General features: G+C 42.4%; 1 protein-coding gene across 1 annotated transcript; it reads left to right on the top strand.

The window, feature by feature from the left end:
* The first annotated feature begins 6,163 nt into the window (after nt 1-6,163).
* On the top strand, nt 6,164-9,615 carry LOC105029991 (ladderlectin). Its single transcript, XM_010903607.4, has 7 exons — nt 6,164-6,232; nt 6,304-6,373; nt 6,606-6,665; nt 7,413-7,522; nt 7,697-7,828; nt 9,267-9,378; nt 9,497-9,615. Exons 2-7 carry the CDS (start codon nt 6,316-6,318, stop codon nt 9,562-9,564), a joined length of 540 nt encoding a protein of 179 aa, XP_010901909.2. The 5' UTR covers nt 6,164-6,232; nt 6,304-6,315; the 3' UTR covers nt 9,565-9,615.
* The last annotated feature ends 13,378 nt before the right edge of the window (nt 9,616-22,993 follow it).

The raw sequence follows: 22,993 nt of genomic DNA on the forward strand, positions 1-22,993 counted from the left end.
CCTCCGGCAGAGCTTCGACTGGATCCCGAGGGAGGTTGGAGATATTGAGTCCGAGTGGACCATGTTCTCCACCGCCATTGTCGAAGCGGCCGCTCGGAGCTGTGGCCGTAAGGTCTCCGGTGCCTGTCGAGGCGGCAATCCCCGAACCCGGTGGTGGACACCGGAAGTAAGGGATGCCGTCAAGCTGAAGAAGGAGTCCTATCAGGCCTGGTTGGCTTGTGGGACTCCTGAGGCAGCTGACGGGTACCGACAGGCCAAGCGGGCTGCAGCCCGGGTGGTTGTGGAGGCAAAAACTCGGGCCTGGGAGGAGTTCGGTGAGGCCATGGAGAAGGACTTTCGGCTGGCCTCGAAGAGATTCTGGCAAACCATCCGGCGCCTCAGGAGAGGGAAACAGTGCCCTACCAACGCTGTTTACAGTAGAGGTGGGCAGCTGTTGACCTCAACTGAGGATGTCGTCGGGCGGTGGAAGGAGTACTTCGAGGATCTCCTCAATCCCGCTGACATGTCTTCCATTGAGGAAGCAGAGGATGAGGGCTCAGAGGTGAACTCGTCCATCACCCGGGCTGAAGTCACAGAGGTGGTCAAGAAACTCCTCGGTGGCAAGGCACCGGGGGTGGATGAGATCCGCCCTGAGTACCTCAAGTCTCTGGATGTTGTGGGGCTGTCTTGGTTGACACGCCTGTGCAACATCGCGTGGCGGTCGGGGACAGTGCCTCTGGGATGGCAGACCGGGGTGGTGGTCCCTCTTTTTAAGAAGGGGGACCGGAGGGTGTGTTCCAACTACAGGGGGATCACACTTCTCAGCCTGCCCGGGAAAGTCTATGCCAGGGTTCTGGAGAGGAGAATACGGCCGATAGTAGAACCTCGGATTCAGGAGGAACAGTGTGGTTTTCGTCCGGGCCGTGGAACACTGGACCAGCTCTATACCCTCTACGGGGTGTTGGAGGGTTCATGGGAGTTTGCCCAACCAATCCACATGTGTTTTGTGGATTTGGAGAAGGCATTCGACTGTGTCCCTCGCGGCATCTTGTGGAGGGTGCTTGGGGAATATGGGGTCCTGGGTCCTTTGCTAAGGGCTGTCAGGTCCCTATACAACCGAAGCAGGAGCTTGGTCCGCATTGCCGGCAGTAAGTCAGACTTGTTCCCAGTGCATGTTGGACTCCGGCAGGGCTGCCCTTTGTCACCGGTTCTGTTTGTAATTTTTATGGACAGAATTTCTAGGCGCAGCCAGGGGCCGGAGGGTGTCAGGTTTGGGGACCACACGATTTCGTCTCTGCTCTTTGCAGATGATGTTGTCGTGTTGGCCCCTTCTAACCAGGACCTTCAGCATGCACTGGGACGGTTTGCAGCCGAGTGTGAAGCGGTGGGGATGAAAATCAGTACCTCCAAATCCGAGGCCATGGTCCTCAGTCGGAAAAGGGTGGCTTGCCCACTTCAGGTTGGTGGAGAGTGCCTGCCTCAAGTGGAGGAGTTTAAGTATCTAGGGGTCTTGTTCACGAGTGAGGGAAGGATGGAACGGGAGATTGACAGACGGATCGGTGCAGCTTCTGCAGTAATGCAGTCGATGTATCGGTCTGTCGTGGTGAAGAAAGAGCTGAGCCGCAAGGCGAAGCTCTCGATTTACCAGTCAATCTACGTTCCTACTCTCACCTATGGTCATGAGCTTTGGGTCATGACCGAAAGGACAAGATCCCGGATACAGGCGGCCGAAATGAGTTTTCTCCGCAGGGTGGCTGGGCGATCCCTTAGAGATAGGGTGAGAAGCTCGGCCACCCGGGTGGAGCTCAGAGTAGAGCCACTGCTCCTCCACATCGAGAGGGGTCAGCTGAGGTGGCTTGGGCATCTTTTTCGGATGCCTCCGGAACGCCTTCCTGGGAAGGTGTTCCGGTCCCGTCCCACCGGGAGGAGACCCCGGGGAAGACCTAGGACACGCTGGAGGGACTATGTCTCCCGGCTGGCCTGGGAACGCCTCGGTGTCCCCCCGGAAGAGCTAGAGGAAGTGTCTGGGGAGAGGGAAGTCTGGGCATCCCTGCTTAGACTGCTGCCCCCGCGACCCGGCCCCGGATAAGCGGAAGACGATGGATGGATGGATGGAATCACATCACACATCCTTGGTTTAAAAACCAAGTCAGTTGGTTCTCCCAGAGACTCTTTCGCTTTACTCCACATGGACACTCTTGAGATACATACCTTTTTTTGATAGATAGACACTTTAGCACATACAGTGGGGAGAACAAGTATTTGATACCCTGCAGATTTTGCAGGTTTTCCCACCTACAAAGCATGCAGAAGTCTGTAATTAATCATAGGTACTCTTCAACTGTGAGTGACGGAATCTAAAACAAAAATCCAGAAAATCACATTGTTCATTCATCTTCTTCCGCTTATCCAGGGCCGGGTCGAGGGGGCAGCAGTCTAAGCAGAGATGCCCAGACTTCCCGCTCCCTAGACACTTCCTCTAGCTCTTCCGGGGGGACACCGAGGCATTCCCAGGCGAGCTGGGAGACATAGTCCCTCCAGCGTGTCCTAGGTCTCCCGGTGTGACGGGCCCGGAACACCTTCACGGGAAGGCGTTCAGGAGGCATCCGAAACAGATGCCCAAGCCACCTCAGCTGACCCCTTTCGATGTGGAGGAGCAGTGGCTCTACTCTGAGCTCCTCCCGGGTGACCAAGCTTCTCACCCTATCTCTAAGGGATCGCCCAGCCACCCTGTGGAGAAAGCTCATTTTGGCCGCCTGTATCCGGGATCTTTAAGACCCAAAGAATATTTAAGAATATTTAGCCATGTAGAGATGAGGTGTGGATGAGTAGCGGACCTACCTGTTGTTGTAAGATGAATTGCTGGTTGTGTCGAAAGGTTATGTTCAGTTGGAGAAAGGGAAGCAATATATATACACAACTGGCCACAAGGAAACAATTCTTATTTTCAAAACATTTATTGGAGATGGATGGTAGTATCAACAATATGTTCAACTACTTAAGTTAATTATTAGTGTTCCGTATTTACTCTGATTAGGAATTATTAGTAAGAAAGCAAGAGTTCCGTATTTACTCGTGTATAATGTGTTGGTATTGTTGCATACTGTTTGCTTAGCTATTAAGTCAGTTCCAGGGAGCTTGGGTAGGTCACGGCGAGGAAGAAACATTTTAGTTGAATGCTATCTAGAAAGTGAACAATAGGAGCCGGACCTAAATGACCCAAAACTCATGACCATAGGTGAGAGTAGGAACGTGGATTGACTGGTAAATCAAGAGCTTCGCCTTGCGGCTCAGCTCTTTCTTCACCACGACAGACCGATACATCGACCGCATTACAGCAGAAGCTGCACCGATCCGTCTGTCAATCTCCCGTTCCATCCTTCCCTCATTCGTGAACAAGACCCCTAGATACTTAAACTCCTCCACTTTCAGCTCCCTCCAAAGATTTTCTATTGGGTTCAGGTCTGGAGACTGACTAGGCCACTCCAGGACCTTGAGATGCTTCTTATGGAGCCACTCCTTAGTTGCCCTGGCTGTGTGTTTTGGGTTGTAGTCATGTTGGAAGACCCAGCCAGCATCCATTTTCAATGCTCTTACTGAGGGAAGGAGGTTGTTAGCCAAAATCTCACGATACATGGCCCCATTCATCCTCCCCTCAATACAGTGCAGTCGTCCTGTCCCCTTTGCAGAAAGGCATCCCCACGGTTGGGATGGTGTTCTTGGGGTTGTACTCATCCTTCTTCTTCCTCCAAACACGGCGAGTGGAGTTTAGACCAAAAAGCTCTGTTTTTCTCTCATCAAACCACATGACCTTCTCCCATTCCTCCTCTGGATAATTCCAGATGGTCATTGGCAAACTTCAGACGGGCCTGGACATGCGCTGGCTTGAGCAGGGGGACCTTGCGTGCGCTGCAGGATTTTAATCCATGACGGCGTAGTGTGTTACTAATGGTTTTCTTTGAGACTGTGGTCCCAGCTCTCTTCAGGTCATTGACCAGGTCCTGCTGTGTAGTTCTGGGCTGATCCCTCACCTTCCTCATGATCATTGATGCCCCACGAGGTGAGATCTTGCATGGAGCCCCAGACCGAGGGAGACTGAACTTCTTCCATTTTCTAATAATTGCGCCAACAGTTGTTGCTTTCTCACCAAGCTGCTTGCCTATTGTCCTGTAGTCCATCCCAGCCTTGTGAAGGTCAACAAATTTTATCCCTGATGTCTTTACACAGCTCTCTGGTCTTGGCCATTGTGGAGAGTTTGGAGTCTCTTTGATTGAGTGTGTGGACAGGTGTCTTTTATACAGGTAACGAGTTCAAACAGGTGCAGTTAATACAGGTGGAGAACAGCAGGGCTTCTTAGAGAAAAACGAACAGGTCTGTGAGAGCCGGAATTCTTACTGGTTGGTTGGTGATCAAATACTTATGTCATGCAATAAAATGCAAATAAATTATTAAAAAATCATACAATGTGATTTTCTGGATTTTTGCCGGAAAACCTGCAATATCGGCAGTGTATCAAACACTTGTTCTCCCCACTGTACATCTCACTTTTTCCTGTTTCATGTGAGTATGTTTTGCTTTGGTGTTGTCTAATCAATTGTTTGCCGTTTAGTCCCTGTTTAACCAGTGTTATGTTTGTCCCTGTGTCCTTGGGGACATTTAGAACTGGGAGATCTTACCCAAACTCAGTAACATGATCGGATTACTTTGAATTACTTTTAGATTACTTTCATATTAAGAGGCATTAGAGGACAAATAGGAATAGCCTATAATAAACAATTGAATACCTTTTGTGGGATCAATCAATGTTAGAGTTTACACACAGTAGCTGGCCAAAACAGAATTAGAATTTTTACTTATGGGTTATGTACAGTGCCTTTGGAAAGGGTTTCTAAACCATTGCTTTCTATTTCAATATGATTGGCCTACATCTCTACATTACAAGCTAAAGGTCTGTCAGATATTCAGTCATTACAATTAATCCTAGCCTAACCCTTGGTCTTCCAGAATCTGACTTTTTATCTGAAAAAAACCCAAAATCTAAGGATGTGTTAGCCTATTCCTTTGTGTTTTATTCATGTTATTTATTGCTTCAAAAATGAAAGGCAATTTTTCAAAAAGGGCCATGACATTGCTGTATATAAAAATCAAGATATCTGTAGCTTTTCGCGGGTACAATAAATCTGCAGTAGTCTGATGTTTTGCTCCACACCCACCAACGTCAAAACATTGCAGAAACCCCAGGCACGCAAATGCACGTTCGCAATCGTGAACATCCGCACACACGTTTTACCCGCGCGAACATAACATGCGATTAGGGCGACCATCAATGGATTTTCAAATTGCAAATTATAGAAATACACTGTGATCATACACTTGCACTCTTATCTTAAAGTCAATGTCTTCAGCAGCTAATGATAACCAATGATTGCCACTTTCTGAGATGCAAAGCAATCAAAATAAAATGGCCTACCTGAAGCTGAGGTGGTGCATCAAATACTAATGATCATTATTTGGCAGGGTGCTTCCTGACACACCTTTTCTCCTTGAATTTCATGATAAATTCCATATAATGTTTTATTTTAAAGGTAGCGCCAAGTTACAGCTATCTAACAAATAGGTGCCTAATCTTCTAAAACAATTCTGGTCTGAAAAAGTTACAACACCAAGTAGACTATCATGTCGCCTATCATTAACACGTGTGCGATTTTTTTCAAACTTCTCTGTTTGAAGAAGATCTATAACAGCCCAACACAGCTAATAGCAATATATTTTATCAAACACTAGGGGTTCTATACGTCTGGGTTCGTGAGCCATTATCCTCTAGCTTCTGACACCATGTAGAAGTGAATAATAACGAGGAAAACATTTTCACTTACGTGTTGAGGTCCGGCTCCTATTGTTCACTTTCTAGATAGCATTCAACTAAAATGTTTCTTCCTCGCCGTGACCTACCCAAGCTCCCTGGAACTGACTTAATAGCTAAGCAAACAGTATGCAACAATACCAACACATTATACACGAGTAAATACGGAACTCTTGCTTTCTTACTAATAATTCCTAATCAGAGTAAATACGGAACACTAATAATTAACTTAAGTAGTTGAACATATTGTTGATACAACCATCCATCTCCAATAAATGTTTTGAAAATAAGAATTGTTTCCTTGTGGCCAGTTGTGTATATATATTGCTTCCCTTTCTCCAACTGAACATAACCTTTCGACACAACCAGCAATTCACCTTACAACAACAGGTAGGTCCGCTACTCATCCACATCTCATTTCTACATGGCTAAATATTCTTAAAGGTTTCTCTGTCTTTCAGGAGACTATCACCATGGCGATGTTGACCTTTCTTCTGCTTCTTTGTGCTGCCTTTGCTCTGGACAATGCACGTAAGATATACCTCATAATTACTCCTGTCAGTTAGTGTTTAGTTAACTGAGGTTTAGATGGATGTGTAAAAGAAATGAATATTCTGGCCCAGGATTCCTAGACAGGCCAGCCTTTGCTAGTAGATGTATTCTGATCAAACATTTGGTGAACTGTTCCCCCTCATCAGATGCAGTTTGAGAATATAATTTTAAGGAACATGTGTCCTAATGTTTTTCTCCCTCCTTATTGTAGAGAACCTGAAGGACAAAGACAAAGAAATTCTGAAGGACCTGCTACACAACCTGCCAATGGGTAAAAAGCAATCAGGTTTCAGCCTTGTATCTGACAAATATATGTACAGTGCAAATCTGGATGTCAAACTAAAGCCATTTATCTGGGTAGTGTTTATTTTATGTATATATAATACATACAGCTCTCTTAATTTTACCTCTTCTGTTCCTCACTCAAAATCTTCCGTTTAAAAAAAAAAGGTGCAGTGGTCTCTTAACTTTTTTCCGGAGCTGCATATATATATATTCTTTTTTTTTACATATTAACACTACCCAAATAAATGGCTTTAGTTTGACTTTCAGGTGAGTAATACTTGCATGGTACTTTACATGTACGTACTGGAGCAGATATTTTCAGGTGTCTTGCATAAATATAAATTACAGAAATATTTCAAAATACAAAATCTGGACATGCGCTGGCTGGAGCAGGGGGACCTTGCGTGCGTTGCAGGATTTTAATCCATGACGGCGTAAAATAATATGCAATTAACCAATCTGTAAAGTAATTTTTTTTCACAATGTACAGGCTACAGCAGTGTATACTGAATTGCGTGTGTATGAATGTAAGTTAATTCAGAATGTGTTCATGGAGAATGTGGGATTGCGTGAATTCAAGGTGGGTGTGTGTAAATGAGCTGGGCTACTAAAGTGTTTGATTGAGAATAATATATAAATAACCAACAGGCTTCATGAAATCTTAATAAAAAAACGATTGGTGGTTTCAAACTAATCAATTAATCTTATTTATTGGTATCTTCACTTCCTACAGTGAACCAAGGACCACAAAGCAGAAGCTCGTCATGCCCACATGGCTGGGCCAATTATGGGAAAGTCTGTTATCAGTACGTCTCCATCTTGGCCAGTTGGACAGATGCAGAGGTACCTGTAAAATATTGTAAAAATCATATTTAGAGCCATTCTCACATACTCATAATCTATAGAGCTGTTGCAACGAGGCAAGGTCATATTCAATAACTACACATAAAATGTGGAGCTAAGAAAATTGGGTCAAGATGAAAATAAATAAATAAAAACCTTTCTTTCTCTCTCCAGCTTATCTGTTTGCAGTTAGGAGGTAACCTGGCATCAGTACACAGTCTTTCGGAGTATAACTTTCTTTGGTCTGTCCTCAAAAGCGGTGGGGCTAAATCGCCGGTATGGATTGGAGCACATGATGCAGTCAAGGTTAGAAGATCTGCCTAACACTCATGAAACTTGTTGGATATCTTGATTCTTAAAGGATATGCTAACATTAATGTTTAGTCATTTATCACCAGAAATCTCTGTATGTTTTATTGAATTGCTTGTTAACATGCATTTGTTAACAATCAATTGGTAAAATTTTTATCTAATTTGACCCAGTTTCGCACTGAAGAAAAATAATCGTGCATTAAAAGGAATTGTTAATTACATTGTTTGGAGTTTGAATTCACTCTGGTGTGAATTCAATGTTCAATGATTTGCATGCTGTCCGGGGCTTGTGGCAGCAAAGCAGACAAAAGCCATGATGCTGTCTTTACGCTTCACTATGCTTCACAGTTGGTGTGGGATTTTGCAGCCTAAATGACATAACAATACACATGCAGTGTATTTCCTCCTCTCAACCTAGTGTAGTGTCCTTCTCCCAACATAGTGTAGTGTCCTTCTTCCAACCTAGTGTAGTGTCCTCCTCCCAACCTAGTGTAGTGTCCTTCTTCCAACCTGGTGTAGTGTCATTCTTCCAACCTGGTGTAGTGTCCTTCTTCCAACTTGGTGTAGTGTCCTTCTTCCAACTTGGTGTAGTGTCCTTCTTCCAACTTGGTGTAGTGTCCGTCTTCCAACTTGGTGTAGTGTCCTTCTTCCAACTTGGTGTAGTGTCCTTCTTCCAACTTGGTGTAGTGTCCTCCTCCCAACCTAGTGTAGTGTCCTCCTCCCAACCTAGTGTAGTGTCCTCCTCCCAACCTAGTGTAGTGTCCTCCTCCCAACCTAGTGTAGTGTCCTTCTTCCAACCTGGTGTAGTGTCCTTCTTCCAACCTAGTGTAGTGTCCTTCTTCCAACCTAGTGTAGTGTCCTTCTTCCAACATCCAGGTGTTTTTTTGGCAAACCTGAGATAGGCAGCATTGTTTTCTTTTAATAAGCAGGTGTGTCCTCTGTAGTATCCTCCCGTGAATCTCATTCTTCTTTAGTGTCTTTCTTATTGTGGAGTCACAGACAGATGTTAGGATGTGCAAGACATGTCTGCAGATGCCTATTGCCTTTGGGTTCTATGAAAGCTACCTGGCCATTATATAACATGCCCTTGTGGTGATCTTTGATGGATGTCCACTTCTAGTGAGAGTAGCATTTGCACTGACATTTCTCCATTTGTACACAGTATGTTTAACTGTAGTCTGATGCTGTGGTAGCCTTTCCTAGCTGTATTAGCCTCAACGGCTCTTCTCCTGAGGTCTTCTAGATTTTATTTTGACCGGGCTATATTCTACTTGAATAGATCCCTGGTTTGGGGTGTAGACTTTTTTGGTAACCAAACTTTGTGGGTTTTACATGTAATCTCAATGATTGGGACAACACACCTCTTTTACCCACATTGGAAGAAGACAATACCAAAGAGCCCTCAAATTTAGTCTACCTGTGTATTCTGTAGGAGGGTGTTTGGCTGTGGAGTGATGGTTCTAGATTTACCTACCAGAAATGGAACCGTGGGGAACCAAATAACTCAGGTGGTCAGGAGAACTGCATGCAGATGAACTTTGGAGGTACAATGCTGTCACCAGAGCATTATTCTGATTACACACTGAATATTTTTGATTGTTGAAAAGTAACATTTAAAAAACAAATACAATAATTACCTTTCTGTGTTTCCCCCTATTCCAGCTGAAGGTGGGCAGAATGACGAAAAATGTTGGTTTCAATATCCATGTATGTGTGCCAGAAAACTGTAATCTTTACAGATTGAAATATTTTGCATTCCTTATTTTGTCTTCACATATTTTTGGCAGATTTTAATGTGTAATTGTAATTGATTATTCAGTCCATCTCAATGTTGTTAGTTAATGGATATGAGGTGGGGTGTTATGATGATTATTGTTTGAAGTATTTTAAGATGTGAGTTCTTCAATAAAGCAAAGTTAAATATTTCTTGTTGTTTAGTGTTAATTTCTGGAAATCGCTCCAGACACATTTCATGGTTGGCTCTAGACAGGGGGTGGAAGAAGCTCAGTCAAAATAATAGTATTAGTATGTTCACGCATGGTCTGATTTCAGATCTGATAGGGTTAGTAGGGGAGGAGGTGTTTCCTTTTTTTTTTTTTTTGCATGGAACCATCTCACTCTCCTTATTGGAGTTCAGCTCTGTCCCAATGGGATTTTAAGCTGGGATACCACTGTTAAATTACACTGATAGATGGATATCACTCTCCATCGCCTAAGAAAGGTATGCTAAAACTGCTAACTGATTGATTAGTCACTTTTAAGTGAAGTAATTATTCTAGGAGATTTTAATTTAGACTGAGAATCTCACAAAGCTGATTGTATTAAGCAGTGTTGTGATGAGTTAAGCCTATCACAGCAAATGAATGAGCCAACATGGCCAAATTCTCAAACATGAAATATTTAATTTAGTAGTGTAATGTTTTCTGCAAAACATAGGTTTCAAAAGTATTGGCACCCCTAACTTTATTGATGCCTTTTTTCACATTCTTGTTTCTTGGGGCATAAATATGAGGTGACACAGTTGTAAAATCCCTTCGTCATCCATCACCAAGGGTGAAACCAAAGAGTTTTTAGCCTAAAGGAGACAGAGGGTTGTTGACCTACACAGATCAAGTAAATGATATGAAAAACTCAAAGAACAGATTACTTTAGTTCCACAGTTAAAGTTACATTTTATGCTTTTGTCATCATTTTTGAAAAAAATTTGTTTCTCTTGTATCAAATATAATGTCAATATTTTCCAGCTAGCTATAATCAAACACAACTTAACTGATACACAACTTAACTGTTGCTAGCATGCGCACAAACATGCCCACAAGCTAGGCACTCTGGGCCATGCTAGCGTTGGCTATCCGAAATTTAACATGTAGTGTTTACACCAAAACACACCCACAAGTGAGGCACTCTAGGCGATGTCTATATAAATATTAATTTTAGAGGTTCCAATACTTTTGAAACCTTTGTTTTTCAAAAAACATGATTTTATTCAAAATGTTGTGTTTAAACCTTGATTAAGTTTCAAGTTGCATTACGGATCACATTAAGGATCGCTGTAGAACTTACATCCATAGGTCATCCATGGGCGACGTCCGCGATCCCGCGGACAGTGCTAATTTGCATAAATATTTCGAAAAATAGATTCGCCATAATCGTCCGATTCCAATGGTATATTATTTGTAGCCACTTTCCTGAAGCGTTCCTTGTATAATTGGGGTTTTCCGTGTATAATATGGGTTGTATAGTTGTATAGTTTGGGTTGCTATGAGAACCTTTCACCAGGCAACGACATTGCCAATGCATCTTAGAAAGGCTCATTTGTACACTACTATGAATATTACATGCATGTACATCACTATATATGATGTTTTGAACCATAATACATCGTTTGTATTATATATAAGATATAAAAATTAATATTTAGTCAAAACAGTATGGGGATGTTCTTGAGTTTTTGGGAAGAAGTTGGTAATTTTTCTGAGTTTATAAAATATATAAGTCCAAACGTAACTAGCGATCTAGTGCGTTTTGAGTCATTACACCCATTACATGGGTTTTTACATTCACTCTTATTTATTTCATAATGTTTTATTTCTAGGTAGAAGAACCACATTTTTTGGGGGTGCCTATATTTTTTACCTTCTATTATATAATTATTTCATTATTTTCAACCCAATTACAGTGTAATTTGATAGTAGAGGCATGAAAGTATGAGGAAATACCATTGACACAAAATCTCATAATGCTTTCAAAAAAAAATCTTGATGCTGAATGGCAGAAATGTTTTCCGAAATTTTTTTTTTGCCTTTCAAACAGATGAGTTTTATAAATAGTGAACCAGAAGTCTGTTTTTATGTGTTTTTATTGTAGCCAGAGGGGTTGCTATTAAAAGGATACATCATAATAGGTTGTATCTGTTACAGAAATGAATCTAGGACCCAAAATGTCCCACTAGTGAAATCCGGCCGAAAGCCCCATAGGCTACCAAGGGTCAAGGATAGTTAACTTTCTCCAGCCCAGTTTACCAAACAAATGCTGAAGTCATCATAATTTCCTTGAAAAAACAGAATACATATGACATATGTTTATGTCTGCATGTGTGTCTGCATGTGTGTTTCCTAGGAGGGTCTTTGGCTGTGGAGTGATGGGTTCAGATTTATCTACCAGAAATGGAATCGTGGGGAACCAAATAACAGCGCCGGTAATGAGCATTGTATGGAAATGAACCATGGAGGTATGATTCTGTCACCAGACTTCATGTCATTATGCATCGAACATTTTTGATAGTTGAAAAGTAACATAAATGAAATTGCTTTCTCTGTTTCCCAGCTGAACGAGGACAAAATGACAAGATATGCGGGGCAAGATACCCATTCATGTGTGCCAGAAAACTGTGATATTTTTTTTGACTGTATGTTTTCAGGCTAACTGAATATTTTTGAGTATGTAAATTGACTTTAGGGGCATGATTATTATTAGAATGATTATTAGAGGCTCTCAGGTTATGGTTGGTGTTACATTTATAGAAATTCCTCCAGAGAATTCCCATGGATGGCTCCAGTAATGTTTGGACAGTGCTGAAGCGCCCTCACAAAAATAGTTAAAAAATTGTTGTCTAACACTAGTAGCATCTTTACCATTACTCCAAATGAAAATCTGGGTATATTTAAAAGTACATTGAAAACAAAGGCTGTTGGGCAACAATGAGCATGACCTTTGCTAGGATACCAGCATATGAGATTCTTCCGTGCAACGACATTGTTGAATGCTGGATAGATCTGTGTGCTGGATTAGGTTTGGAAATGAAACCTACAGCTTTCCAGAAAAAAGGTTGGGCTGCCCTAATGTAAAATAATTGAGTCTAAGGTTCAAAGTCGGTCAGGTAACCCAGAGAAAGCATGAAAACAGATGAAAGGTATGTGAGAAGTAACATTGAAGGAGAAGCACTTCGCTAACACACAGTTTAGAAGTAAAACCTTCACACACTGTAGGCTCTGTGCTTTTCTTGACCAATCAAATTCACAGAAAATCGCAGGTTGTGTTGGACCCGACACAAATCTTGGGGAGGCTGGTCATAAGTGAATGGGGTTGGAACTTTTGACCTGGGGAGGCTTGCCGGTTTTCTGCGAGTGCAAAGGAGTGGACTGGGCAGCGTGATTTTTTTTTAGTGGGTTTAACAGCAGTTTTGCGTGTTTTCTCAAATTTCTTCCATCCTTCTCCTGCCTTGTTTTAAGGTATACTGGATATAAAAAGTCTACACTCCCCTGTTAAAATGCCAGGTTTTTGTGATGTAAACGAATGAGACAAAGATAAATCATGTCAGACATTTTTCCACCTTTAATGTGACCTATAATGTGAACAATTCAATTGAAAAACAAACGAAGATCTTTGAGCGGGAAAAATAAAAAACTCACAATAACCTGGTTGCATAAGTTAATCAAATTTCAATCAAATTTATTTATAAAGCCCTTTTTACAACAGCAGTTGTCACAAAGTGCTTTACAGAGACACCCGGCCTTAAACCCCAAGGAGCAAACAACTGTAGTGTTGGATTTCAGTGACTAGGTACAACTCCCTAAGAAGGCCGAATTTTAGGAAGAAACCTAGAGAGGACCCAGGCTCAGAGGGGTGACCAGTCCTCTTCTGGCTGTGCCGGGTGAGATATTAAGAGTCCAATTGGAATAATAAATAAATTTCTCTGGGCTAAATCCAGAGTCTATTTGATTCTAGACTAGGTCAAAAGAATGAGCAGATGGATAAGGACAGGGACAGCAACGGGCCCCCCAAACCAGGTACTCCGAAGGTGTGGACCAGGACCTCATGTCCTCCTAAAGTTTAAAACTGGAGGAAACTGAGAAAAGTTAGAAGTGCATTCCTCATATCCCCCAGCACAATAATATAGCAGCGTAACACCTTGGAACTGAGACGGGGGGGTCAGGGCCCAACAGGCAGGAAATCTATCCACCCACATTGCCAGGCATCAATCAAAGGGACACCCACCAACCGCAACCCCCCTGAATGAAGGCCGAGTATTGCCAGCAGCGTACAGCCCAATTGCACAAGTGCGCAACAGAGCATCAACAACAGGTCAGCGATACTCGAAAGGCATTGGAGGGAGGGCATCCCAGTGGCGACGAGAGCCCACCTGGCAAGACAGCAAGGGTGGACAGTATCAAGCCTACTGGTCACCTTCACGCCCCCAGGCCAGGCTACACCTAATTATAAACCGTGCTGTAGAGATTAGTTTTTAGTAGACACTTGAAAGTTTGCACTGAGTTTGCATTTCTAACCTTAATTGGCAGATCATTCCACAGTAGTGGAGCTCTATGAGAAAAGGCCCTGCCGCCAACTGTTTGTTTAGAAATTCTAGGTACAATTAAAAGGCCTGCATCTTGCGATCGTAGGTTACGTGTAGGTATGTATGGCTGGATCATTTCAGCAAGTTAAGTAGGAGCAAGTCCATGTATTGATTTATAGGTTAAGAGTAAAACCTTAAAATCAGCCCTAACCCTAACAGGGAGCCAGTGTAAGGACGCTAGGACAGGAGCAAGGTGTTAAAATTTTTTTGTTCTAGTTAGGATTCTAGCAGCTGTGTGCAGCACTAATTGAAGTTTATTTATTAATTTGTCTGGATAACCAGAGAGAAGAGCATTGCAGTAATCTAGTCTAGAAGTAACGAAAGTGTGCACACCCTTAAACTAATACTTTGTTGAAGCACCTTTTGATTTTATTACAGCACTCAGGGTTTTTGGGTAGGAGTCTATTAGCATGGCACATCTTGACGTGGCAATATTTGCCCACTCTTCTTTGCAAAAACGCTCCAAATCTGTCAAATTGCGAGGACATCCCCTGTGCACAGCCCTCTTCAGATCACTCCACAGATGGTTGGGCCATTCCAAAACGTTAATCTTCTTCTGGTGAAGCCATGCTTTTGTGGATTTGGATGTGTGCTTTGGGTTGTTGTCGTGCTGAAAGGTGAACTTCCTCTTCATCTTCAGTTGTCTAACGGACACCTGAAGGTTTTGTGTCAAAATTGACTGGTATTTGGAACTGTTCATAATTCCCTCCACCCTGACTAAGGCCCCGGTTCCAGCTGAAGAAAAACAGCCCTGAGGCATGATGCTGCCACCACCATGCTTCACTGTGGGTATGGTGTTCTTTGAAGTGTTGTTTTTGCGCCAAACCTACCTTTTGGAATTATGGCCAAAAAGTTAAACCTTGGTTTCATCAGAACATGACACATTTTCCCACATTCTTTTGGGAGACTTGATGTTTGTTTTTGTGAACTTCAGCCGTGTTTGGTTGTTTTTCTTTGTAAGAAAAGGATTCCGTCTTGCCACCCTACCCCATAGCCCATTCATATGAAGAATTGGAGATGGTTGTCACATGTAGCACACAGCCAGTACTTGCCAGAAATTCCTGCAGTTCCTTTAATGTTGCTGTAGGCCTCTTGGAAGCCTCCCTGACCAGTTTTCTTCTCGTCTTTTCATAAACTTTGGAGGGACGTCCAGTTCTTGGTAATGTCTTTGTTGTGCCATATTTTCACCCTTCGATGATGACTCTCTTCACTGTGTTCCATGGTATATCTAATGCTTTGTAAATTATTTTGTACCCTTCTCCTAACTGATACATTTCAACAATGAGATCCCTCTCTTGCTTTGGAAGCTTTCTGCGGACCATGGCTTTTACTCTGAGATGCAACTTAGAAAATGTCAGGAAAATCATACTAGAACAGCTGAACTTTATTTGTAATTAATCAGAATCACTTTAAATGATTGCAGGTGTGTAATGACTTCTATTTAACATGAGTTTGAATGTGATTGGTTAATTCTGAACCCAGCCACATCCCCTGTTATAGGAGGGTGTGCACACTTATGCAACCATGTCAGAACTGTTTGTTTTTTAATTGAATTGTTCACATTATAGGTCACATTAAAAGTAGAAACAGTTCTGACATGATTTATCTTTGTCTCATTCTTTTACATCACAAAAACCTGGCATTTTAACAGGGGTGTGTAGACTTTTTATATCCACCATATTTCCTTATATTAGTGGAATTTAGAAAAGTCTTTGCTGGGTTCTGTAATAAACATGCTTTTCCAACAAGCAGAACAAGAATCACATCTGCTCTATTCTTGGAATTGCTATCTACAACATTCGGGAACGTTGTGCTACACAAATATCTGCCTTCCAAAAAAACTGGTTTTCAGTATCAGTATGATCATATTTTCATCATATTTTCCACAGACTTATTAATAGCTAGCTAAGACATTTTGGTTTACATGTTCTTCTGTTGAAATGAGTGTATATTGCACCTCAGCAATATGTGCAACCCATATGCCAATCATTAGACAGCATCCATTTCACAATAATATATTAGCTTTGAATAACATTCATTAAGGTAAGTATGTCTAGCCAGTAAACTGAATCGCACTGTAAAAATGACACATTGGCTGACTAAATTGCAAATGGTCTACCTCAAAGAACAAGGACATTTCCTAGCATAAATGTTACTCCATATCTGGATGTACAATAGCCACCAAGAACAGTTGGTAACACTTTACTTAAAGGGGTGTGCATAAGAGTGACATGACATTGTCATGATTTTGTCATAGCCATGACACATGAAGGAACCATTATGAACGTTTATGAATTGTTGTGGCATGGATGTGAAGAGTCCCTGATGATGCCACACACCCTGTGCAGACACTGCTTGTGCTGGAGGTCTATGATGGCCGGGAGCTCTGTACCAGTGATGTGCTGAACGGTTTCCACCACCTGTTGCAGGGCCTTCCAGTCGGCTACGGAGCAACCGCCAAACCATGCTGTGGTTAGAAACATTACCTGTCATAAACATTTCATAGCAGGCCTGATTATCAAATTTGAAGAAACTATTTAGCTTTATGTGTTAGCATTAAATACAACTGTCATATTTGGTTGGTTTTGACATTGGTTGTCATGAGACCATTATAATTGTGTCATGAATATTTTCCTTGACTTTGAACTAGAGTGGTACAATTTGGACTTGTCATAAAGATGTCATGAAGTATTTTAAATACAGGCAATTGCTTTCATAAAAATGTCATGACGTGTTATAAAACTGTCAAATGCATTCATAACAGTGTCATTAATATTTTTCTTGACCTCAAGTAAAGTGGTACAAATTGTACTTGACATAAAGATGTTATGACATGTTATAACACTATCAAATGTATTCGTAACAGTGTCATGAATATTTTTCTTGACCTCAAGTACAGTGGGACAATTTGGACTTGTCATAAAGATGTCTAAGTTTGTCAAATGCTGTCCTAAATATTTTATTAAATCTGTCAAATGCTTTTAAATACCTTAACAAAAGCAATACATTTATTTTATTGTTTCTGCACAAATGTTTCCTAAAAACAAAAAATACTTTCAACAATCCTACTTTGGTAACACTTTCTGATAAGGGTACATGAACAACCATTAACAAATGCAGAAGTTACCTTGAATAAACATTGATGAAAAATGATGAACAAGACTTGAACAAACGGTTAACAATGATAACCCTTACTTTATTAATAGTTTACAAATGCATTAACAGAGTGTAGTGTCATTTGTTCATGTTGACACAGGACATAAGCTCATGTCATTTTTTGCAAGAACACACAGTTTGTACTGACATTTTTTAAGGTTGATACAAGAGATCCATTCATGTACAGTACCAAGTTCTTTGCATGAAAAATAGCCTAAGTAACATAAACTATTCGTAATATAATCACATTGACATTATTTATAAAGTAGGCTAGATAATGATAGTTTAACAAATTACTTTCATGTTAACACAAATAGAACATGGCTGAGCAGTTTCAGTTACTCAATATTTTGGACATAAACTGTTGAAATATGGGAATGTCAATACAAACTAGCACACTCACTGGTGATGATCATAAATCCATTATGATGGATGTAGTTTTTGCTAGCCAGCTCTATATTACTGACCTATTAAAATAAACAGTTTTGTATTTATGCTAGGTTACTTTTCAGGAACACTGGGCCCCTCACTTACAGACAGCATTGAGGTTATTACAATCAGCCTCGCCAAGCCAGGGCCCCCTGCGTTAGCTACGGCCCTGGGCGTATGTATGTGGTTCATTTTGTCAACAATGTGGCTTAGCCAATTTTTTTACGCATTCTTGTTGAAGTTTCTATTTTCCGTTCTGCACAAACACATCTCAAGAAAGACATGGTTATTTTCAGAACAATCCAAACGTTTGAATCCACATAGCTTAGAATGTTGTCAAGGAAAGAGGTTGTGTATGTCGTGGAACAGAAGATCACTGGTGTGGGAATGTGGACTCCAAGCAGAGGAAGCTATTCTGTTAGCAGTAGGACAGGCCTGTTTTATGAATTAGTCTTGTTACAACAGATCATCATATCGTACAAGGTCCTGAGTTTTACCTGCTTCGGTTGACAGATCAGAGGTACAAGACCCAGAATTAATTTCGTTCCTACACCCCTCTGTTCTGACTCCTCAGGGTGTTACCGTGCGGTTCAGATTGGCTTTACTCAGGCTTGACACAGGGCAGGGGATTGGCCAGATGTACAGTATCTCACAAAAGTGAGTACACCCCTCACATTTTTGTAAATATTTGATTATATCTTTTCATGTGACAACATTGAAGAAATGACACTTTGCTGCAATCTAAAGTAGTCACTGTACAGCTTGAGTGCTGTCCCCTCAAAATAACTCAACACACAGCCATTAAAGTCTAAACCGCTGGCAACAAAAGTGAGTACACCCCAAATTTGGTCCGATTTGCCATTTTCTCTCCCCGGTGACATGTCATGTGACTCGTTAGTGTTACAAGGTGTGAATGGGGAGCAGGTGTGTTAAATTTCATGTCATCGCTCTCACACTCCCTCATACTGGTCACTGGAAGTTCAACATGGCACCTCATGGCAAACAACTCTCTGAGGATCTGAAAAAATTAATTGTTGCTCTACATAAAGATGGCCTAGGCTATAAGAAGATTGCCAAAACCCTGAAGCTGTTTAACAGGACAGGTTCCACTCAGAACAGGCCTCGACATGGACCATGGACGACCAAAGAAGTTGAGTGCAAATGCTCAGCGTCATATCCAAACAGTTTGCTGAAGACAAGCAGACTAAGGACATGGATTACTGGAACCTGTAACGGTCCCTTCCTGAAGGAACCATTCCACTTCGTGTTTTCTGTGTGTCCTTGTCTTGTCCTTGTATGGTCTTTCCTGTTCTTGTTTCAGTTAATCGGTATATTCATTTCACCTGTGTTTTAGCCCCCACCTGTTTCTGTTCTCCTCGTTTGTCTGTGAATTTAGTTCAGCCATTTTCTCCCTGTCATTGTTGGTCATTGTGCGTGTAAGCCTGTTAGGTTTGTGTGCTCCTGGTGTGCTCCTGGTGTGCTCCTGGTGTGCTCCTGGTGTGCTCCTGGTGTGCTCCTGGTGTGCTCCTGGTGTGCTCCTGGTGTGCTCCTGGTGTGCTCCTGTGCCTTTGAACCCCTGAACTCTGGGGTATTTCTGCAGAGCCCGGCACTCTGTTTGGTTTTCTTTATTTTTTGTTAAATAAAAAGGGGAAACCCTCAACCTTCTGCGCCTGCCTCTGTCTCCTAATCTACAAACATGACAGAACCATGTCCTGTGGTCTGATGAGAACAAGATAAACTTATTTGGTTCAGATGGTGTCAAGTGTGTGTGGCAGCAACCAGGTGAGGAGTACAAAGACAAGTGTGTCTTGCCTACAGTCAAGCATGGTGGTGGGAGTGTCATGGTCTGGGGCTGCATGAGTGCTGCCGGCACTGGGGAGCTACAGTTCATTGAGGGAATCATGAATGTAAACATGTACTGTGACATATTGAAGCAGAGCATGATCCCCTCCCTTCGGAGACTGGGCCGCAGGGCAGTATTCCAACACGATAACGACCCCAAACACAACTCCAAGACGACCACTGCCTTGCTAAAGAAGCTGAGGGTAAAGGTGATGGACTGGGCAAGCATGTTTCCAGACCTAAACCCTATTGAGCATCTGTGGGGCATCCTCAAATGGAAGGTGGAGGAGCACAAGGTCTCTAACATCCACCAGCTCTGTGATGTCGTCATGGAAGAGTGGAAGAGGACTCCAGTGGCAACCTGTGAAGCTCTGGTGAACACCATGCCCCAGAGGGTTAAGGCAGTGCTGGAAAATGATGGTGGCCACACAAAATGTGGACACTTTGGGCCCCATTTGGACATTTTCACTTAGGGGTGTACTCACTTTTGTTGCCATCAGTTTAGACATTAATGGCTGTGTGTTGTGTTATTTTGAGAGGACAGCAGATTTACACTGTTATACAAGTTGTACACTCACTACTTTACATTGTAGCAAAGTGTCAATTCTTCAGTGTTGTCAGATGAAAAAATATAATCAAATATTTACAAAAATGTGAGGGGTGTACTCACTTTTGTCAGTTAGAAAAAGAAATGTCTGTGGGTGTGGCGTTTTGCTGGATCAAGTTTTTCAGTAGACAAGCAACCAGCCAGCTACCTCTCCCTCCACCCACTGGCTCTGTACCCACAGACAACCTGACCGCCGTCAAACCAACTCTCCCCCTAATGGAGTGGCTTGACACATCCTAAGCGTTCTCTGTCCGGCTGTGCAGGGAAGTGGGTTACGGGGACGCAAGGGGCTCCCCGCCTTCTCCCCGCCAAAACACTTGTGCAGTCAGACTGCAGCTGGCTGCAGCTGAATATATTCTTGTTTACTAAAGTAGAGCATGAATGTCAAGCATGTGGCAGGGGGAATGACAAATGGAAAATACACATTGGTATTGTGGAATACAGACACTCTAGATGCATGAGCCTATGGAATGAATCATGCATGTATACAAGAACCACACAACATTCTTGGGGTTTTCTCCAACAGAAATCCTCATCACTTCACCTGTCCCTTCTTACTCCTCTCTGGCCTACTTTTGAACAAATTCTAATATAATCAAGAAGAAGTGGCAAGGACAGAAAAAACTTGCCTGAAAACCCACTCGGATTAAATGAGATGGACATCTCCATGCCTTCTCAGGCAAATGACGCAAATAAATTTGGGTGGAAACTTATCGTGTTTGCTGTGAAAAACACCATGGATAAAACAACAAATATCATGTTATGTGCATGATTTTCTAATTTTTCAAAAGAAAAGCTAATTCAAAGGGGATGTGGCAGATTTCAAAACTCTTCTGTAGTAGTTTCCATTATGAAATTTGACTCTTTGAAAGAGAACAATTCCACTAGTCAACAAATCTCGACTGCTGACAATCGATCGCTCATTGCTATCTAGGTCGCACAGGAAAGAGGATTTGGAATCAACTTTTATGGATTGAGAAAACGCAGTTAAACAAACTTTGCGTTACATCTGCTCCATTTTGGTGGGTGTGCCTAGGTGTAGCTTAATTAAAGCAATGACAAACATATTTTGATAGTGTTCCTCAAATCAGTCCTGTTTTTCAAAGAGTCATTCAGTTCCGTACTGTTTTGGACAGTTTAACAATTCAGAACTGAACGCAGCTCTGTTCTCCTCCTGTTCACTCCATAAATATAATAATTACGGTTAATAATAACAGAGGTCACTAAAAGTCAAAAGGCAATTTTACCATGGATCTCATCATTGAGGGCTTCCCATTTAAACATAACATACTGGATAAGACTTTAAAGTTGAACGTGCGACCCGATTGACTTCATTAAAATGGTGGATCCCCAATGCCTGTGCAGAGAGTACATAGAGAAAGACCACAACAGTCAAAGTTGTCATTTACTTACAGTCTGACCCACGTTTTTACAAACTGTAATATATAGGGATGTGTCCTCTATCTATCTGTGTTTGGGTCTGGGACTGCTTAGATTACCTGCTAGTGCTCAACTCCTCTTCTTGGGACCTAATGACGGATGTTCAGTCCTTTATCTCTTGAATTACTCCCCACATTGTTGCAAATCTGTTGTCAAACAAACAAACGGCATTCCAGACGGACAAGTACGCCATGACTGCAAAATTGGAAAGCATCAGCCAAGACTTCCCTCTCATTTAAAGGCCTGTTTCATTTTAGACGCCGTACATATGCACATTTATGCGCTCGTTCAATCTTCGCACAGCGAATGCAGATGATCGCAAATGTTTCTGAGCGGGTTCTTCGTCGTCTGTTTCCTCAATGATGTTGTCTCAGAGTTGTTGTAATCATTATTTTTTCATGAGGTATTCTTGGTTGGTTCACCGCCATGCTGTGACTCACGTCATCCATTCTCTCCTCTGGCTGCAGTATCTGACAAGTAGGTGACACCCTAGGCAGTCTCTTCAGCTAATGTGGGTGTCTGCTTGTTCTGAAATCTCCCTCTGACTCTTTCTAAATTGGTGGCGTGAATACTTGCCTCGCACCTGAACAGAAAGCTTTGACTCAACCCCCTCTAACAGCAGGGTACAGTGCAATGGGTTAAAGGTGCCAGGCCCTAAATAATGCAGAAAACTGATTTATTTTCCAGATTGGTTCGGGCCTCATTACTGGAGCACATTAGCTCATTTCTAGGCACTGATGTCAGTGCTCCCCCAGGAGGCTCTCCCTGTAGGAGCTTGTTTGATTGCCGCCTCACAGCTGTCTTGTGATGTGGGCCAAGCCTGCATGGGAGAATGGAGGGATGGAGAGGAGGGGAGTGGAGGGAGTCAGATGCCCCCGACTGTGAAAAAGAGAAAATCGGACTGAGCACTGGTGTTGCGATGAGAAGACTGAGTGTTGCTGAAAGACACAAAAAAAACACTCACACGCGCACCCACACGCACACGCGCGCACACATGCACACACTGAGGTCCTAGACCTTAACAGTGTCGTGGTCTGCCTGTCTGAGTGGAGGATATAAAACCCTTCACAATCTCTGCCCTGCTGTTGAGAGGCCAAACTATCTTGCTGATGGGCAATTGGGCAACGGAATGGAAGAAGAGCGTAATTTTGAAGCAAATGACTGGCTGTGCATGAACAGGAAATGCGGTATGTTTGTGCACGTGGATGCATGTTTCTGTCTACTGAGGAAAATGCAACCTTGTAGTGACATTTCACCAGTCCCCATGAGGAAAAAGGCTATTTTAAACCTATGGTGAAGGTTACAGTTGGAGGTTTAGGAGTTTTCATCT

Source organism: Esox lucius, chromosome 23 (assembly GCF_011004845.1).
Source record: "Esox lucius isolate fEsoLuc1 chromosome 23, fEsoLuc1.pri, whole genome shotgun sequence".
NCBI classification, from domain to species: Eukaryota; Metazoa; Chordata; class Actinopteri; order Esociformes; family Esocidae; genus Esox; species Esox lucius.

Bases quoted from the DNA above. Each gene is read 5' to 3' on its own strand.
- LOC105029991 (XM_010903607.4), top strand. From the start codon at position 6,316: ATGGCGATGTTGACCTTTCTTCTGCTTCTTTGTGCTGCCTTTGCTCTG. The intron at 7,523-7,696 runs GTACCTGTAAAA...TTCTCTCTCCAG, and splicing joins CCAGTTGGACAGATGCAGAG to CTTATCTGTTTGCAGTTAGG. The intron at 9,379-9,496 runs GTACAATGCTGT...CCCCTATTCCAG, and splicing joins CATGCAGATGAACTTTGGAG to CTGAAGGTGGGCAGAATGAC.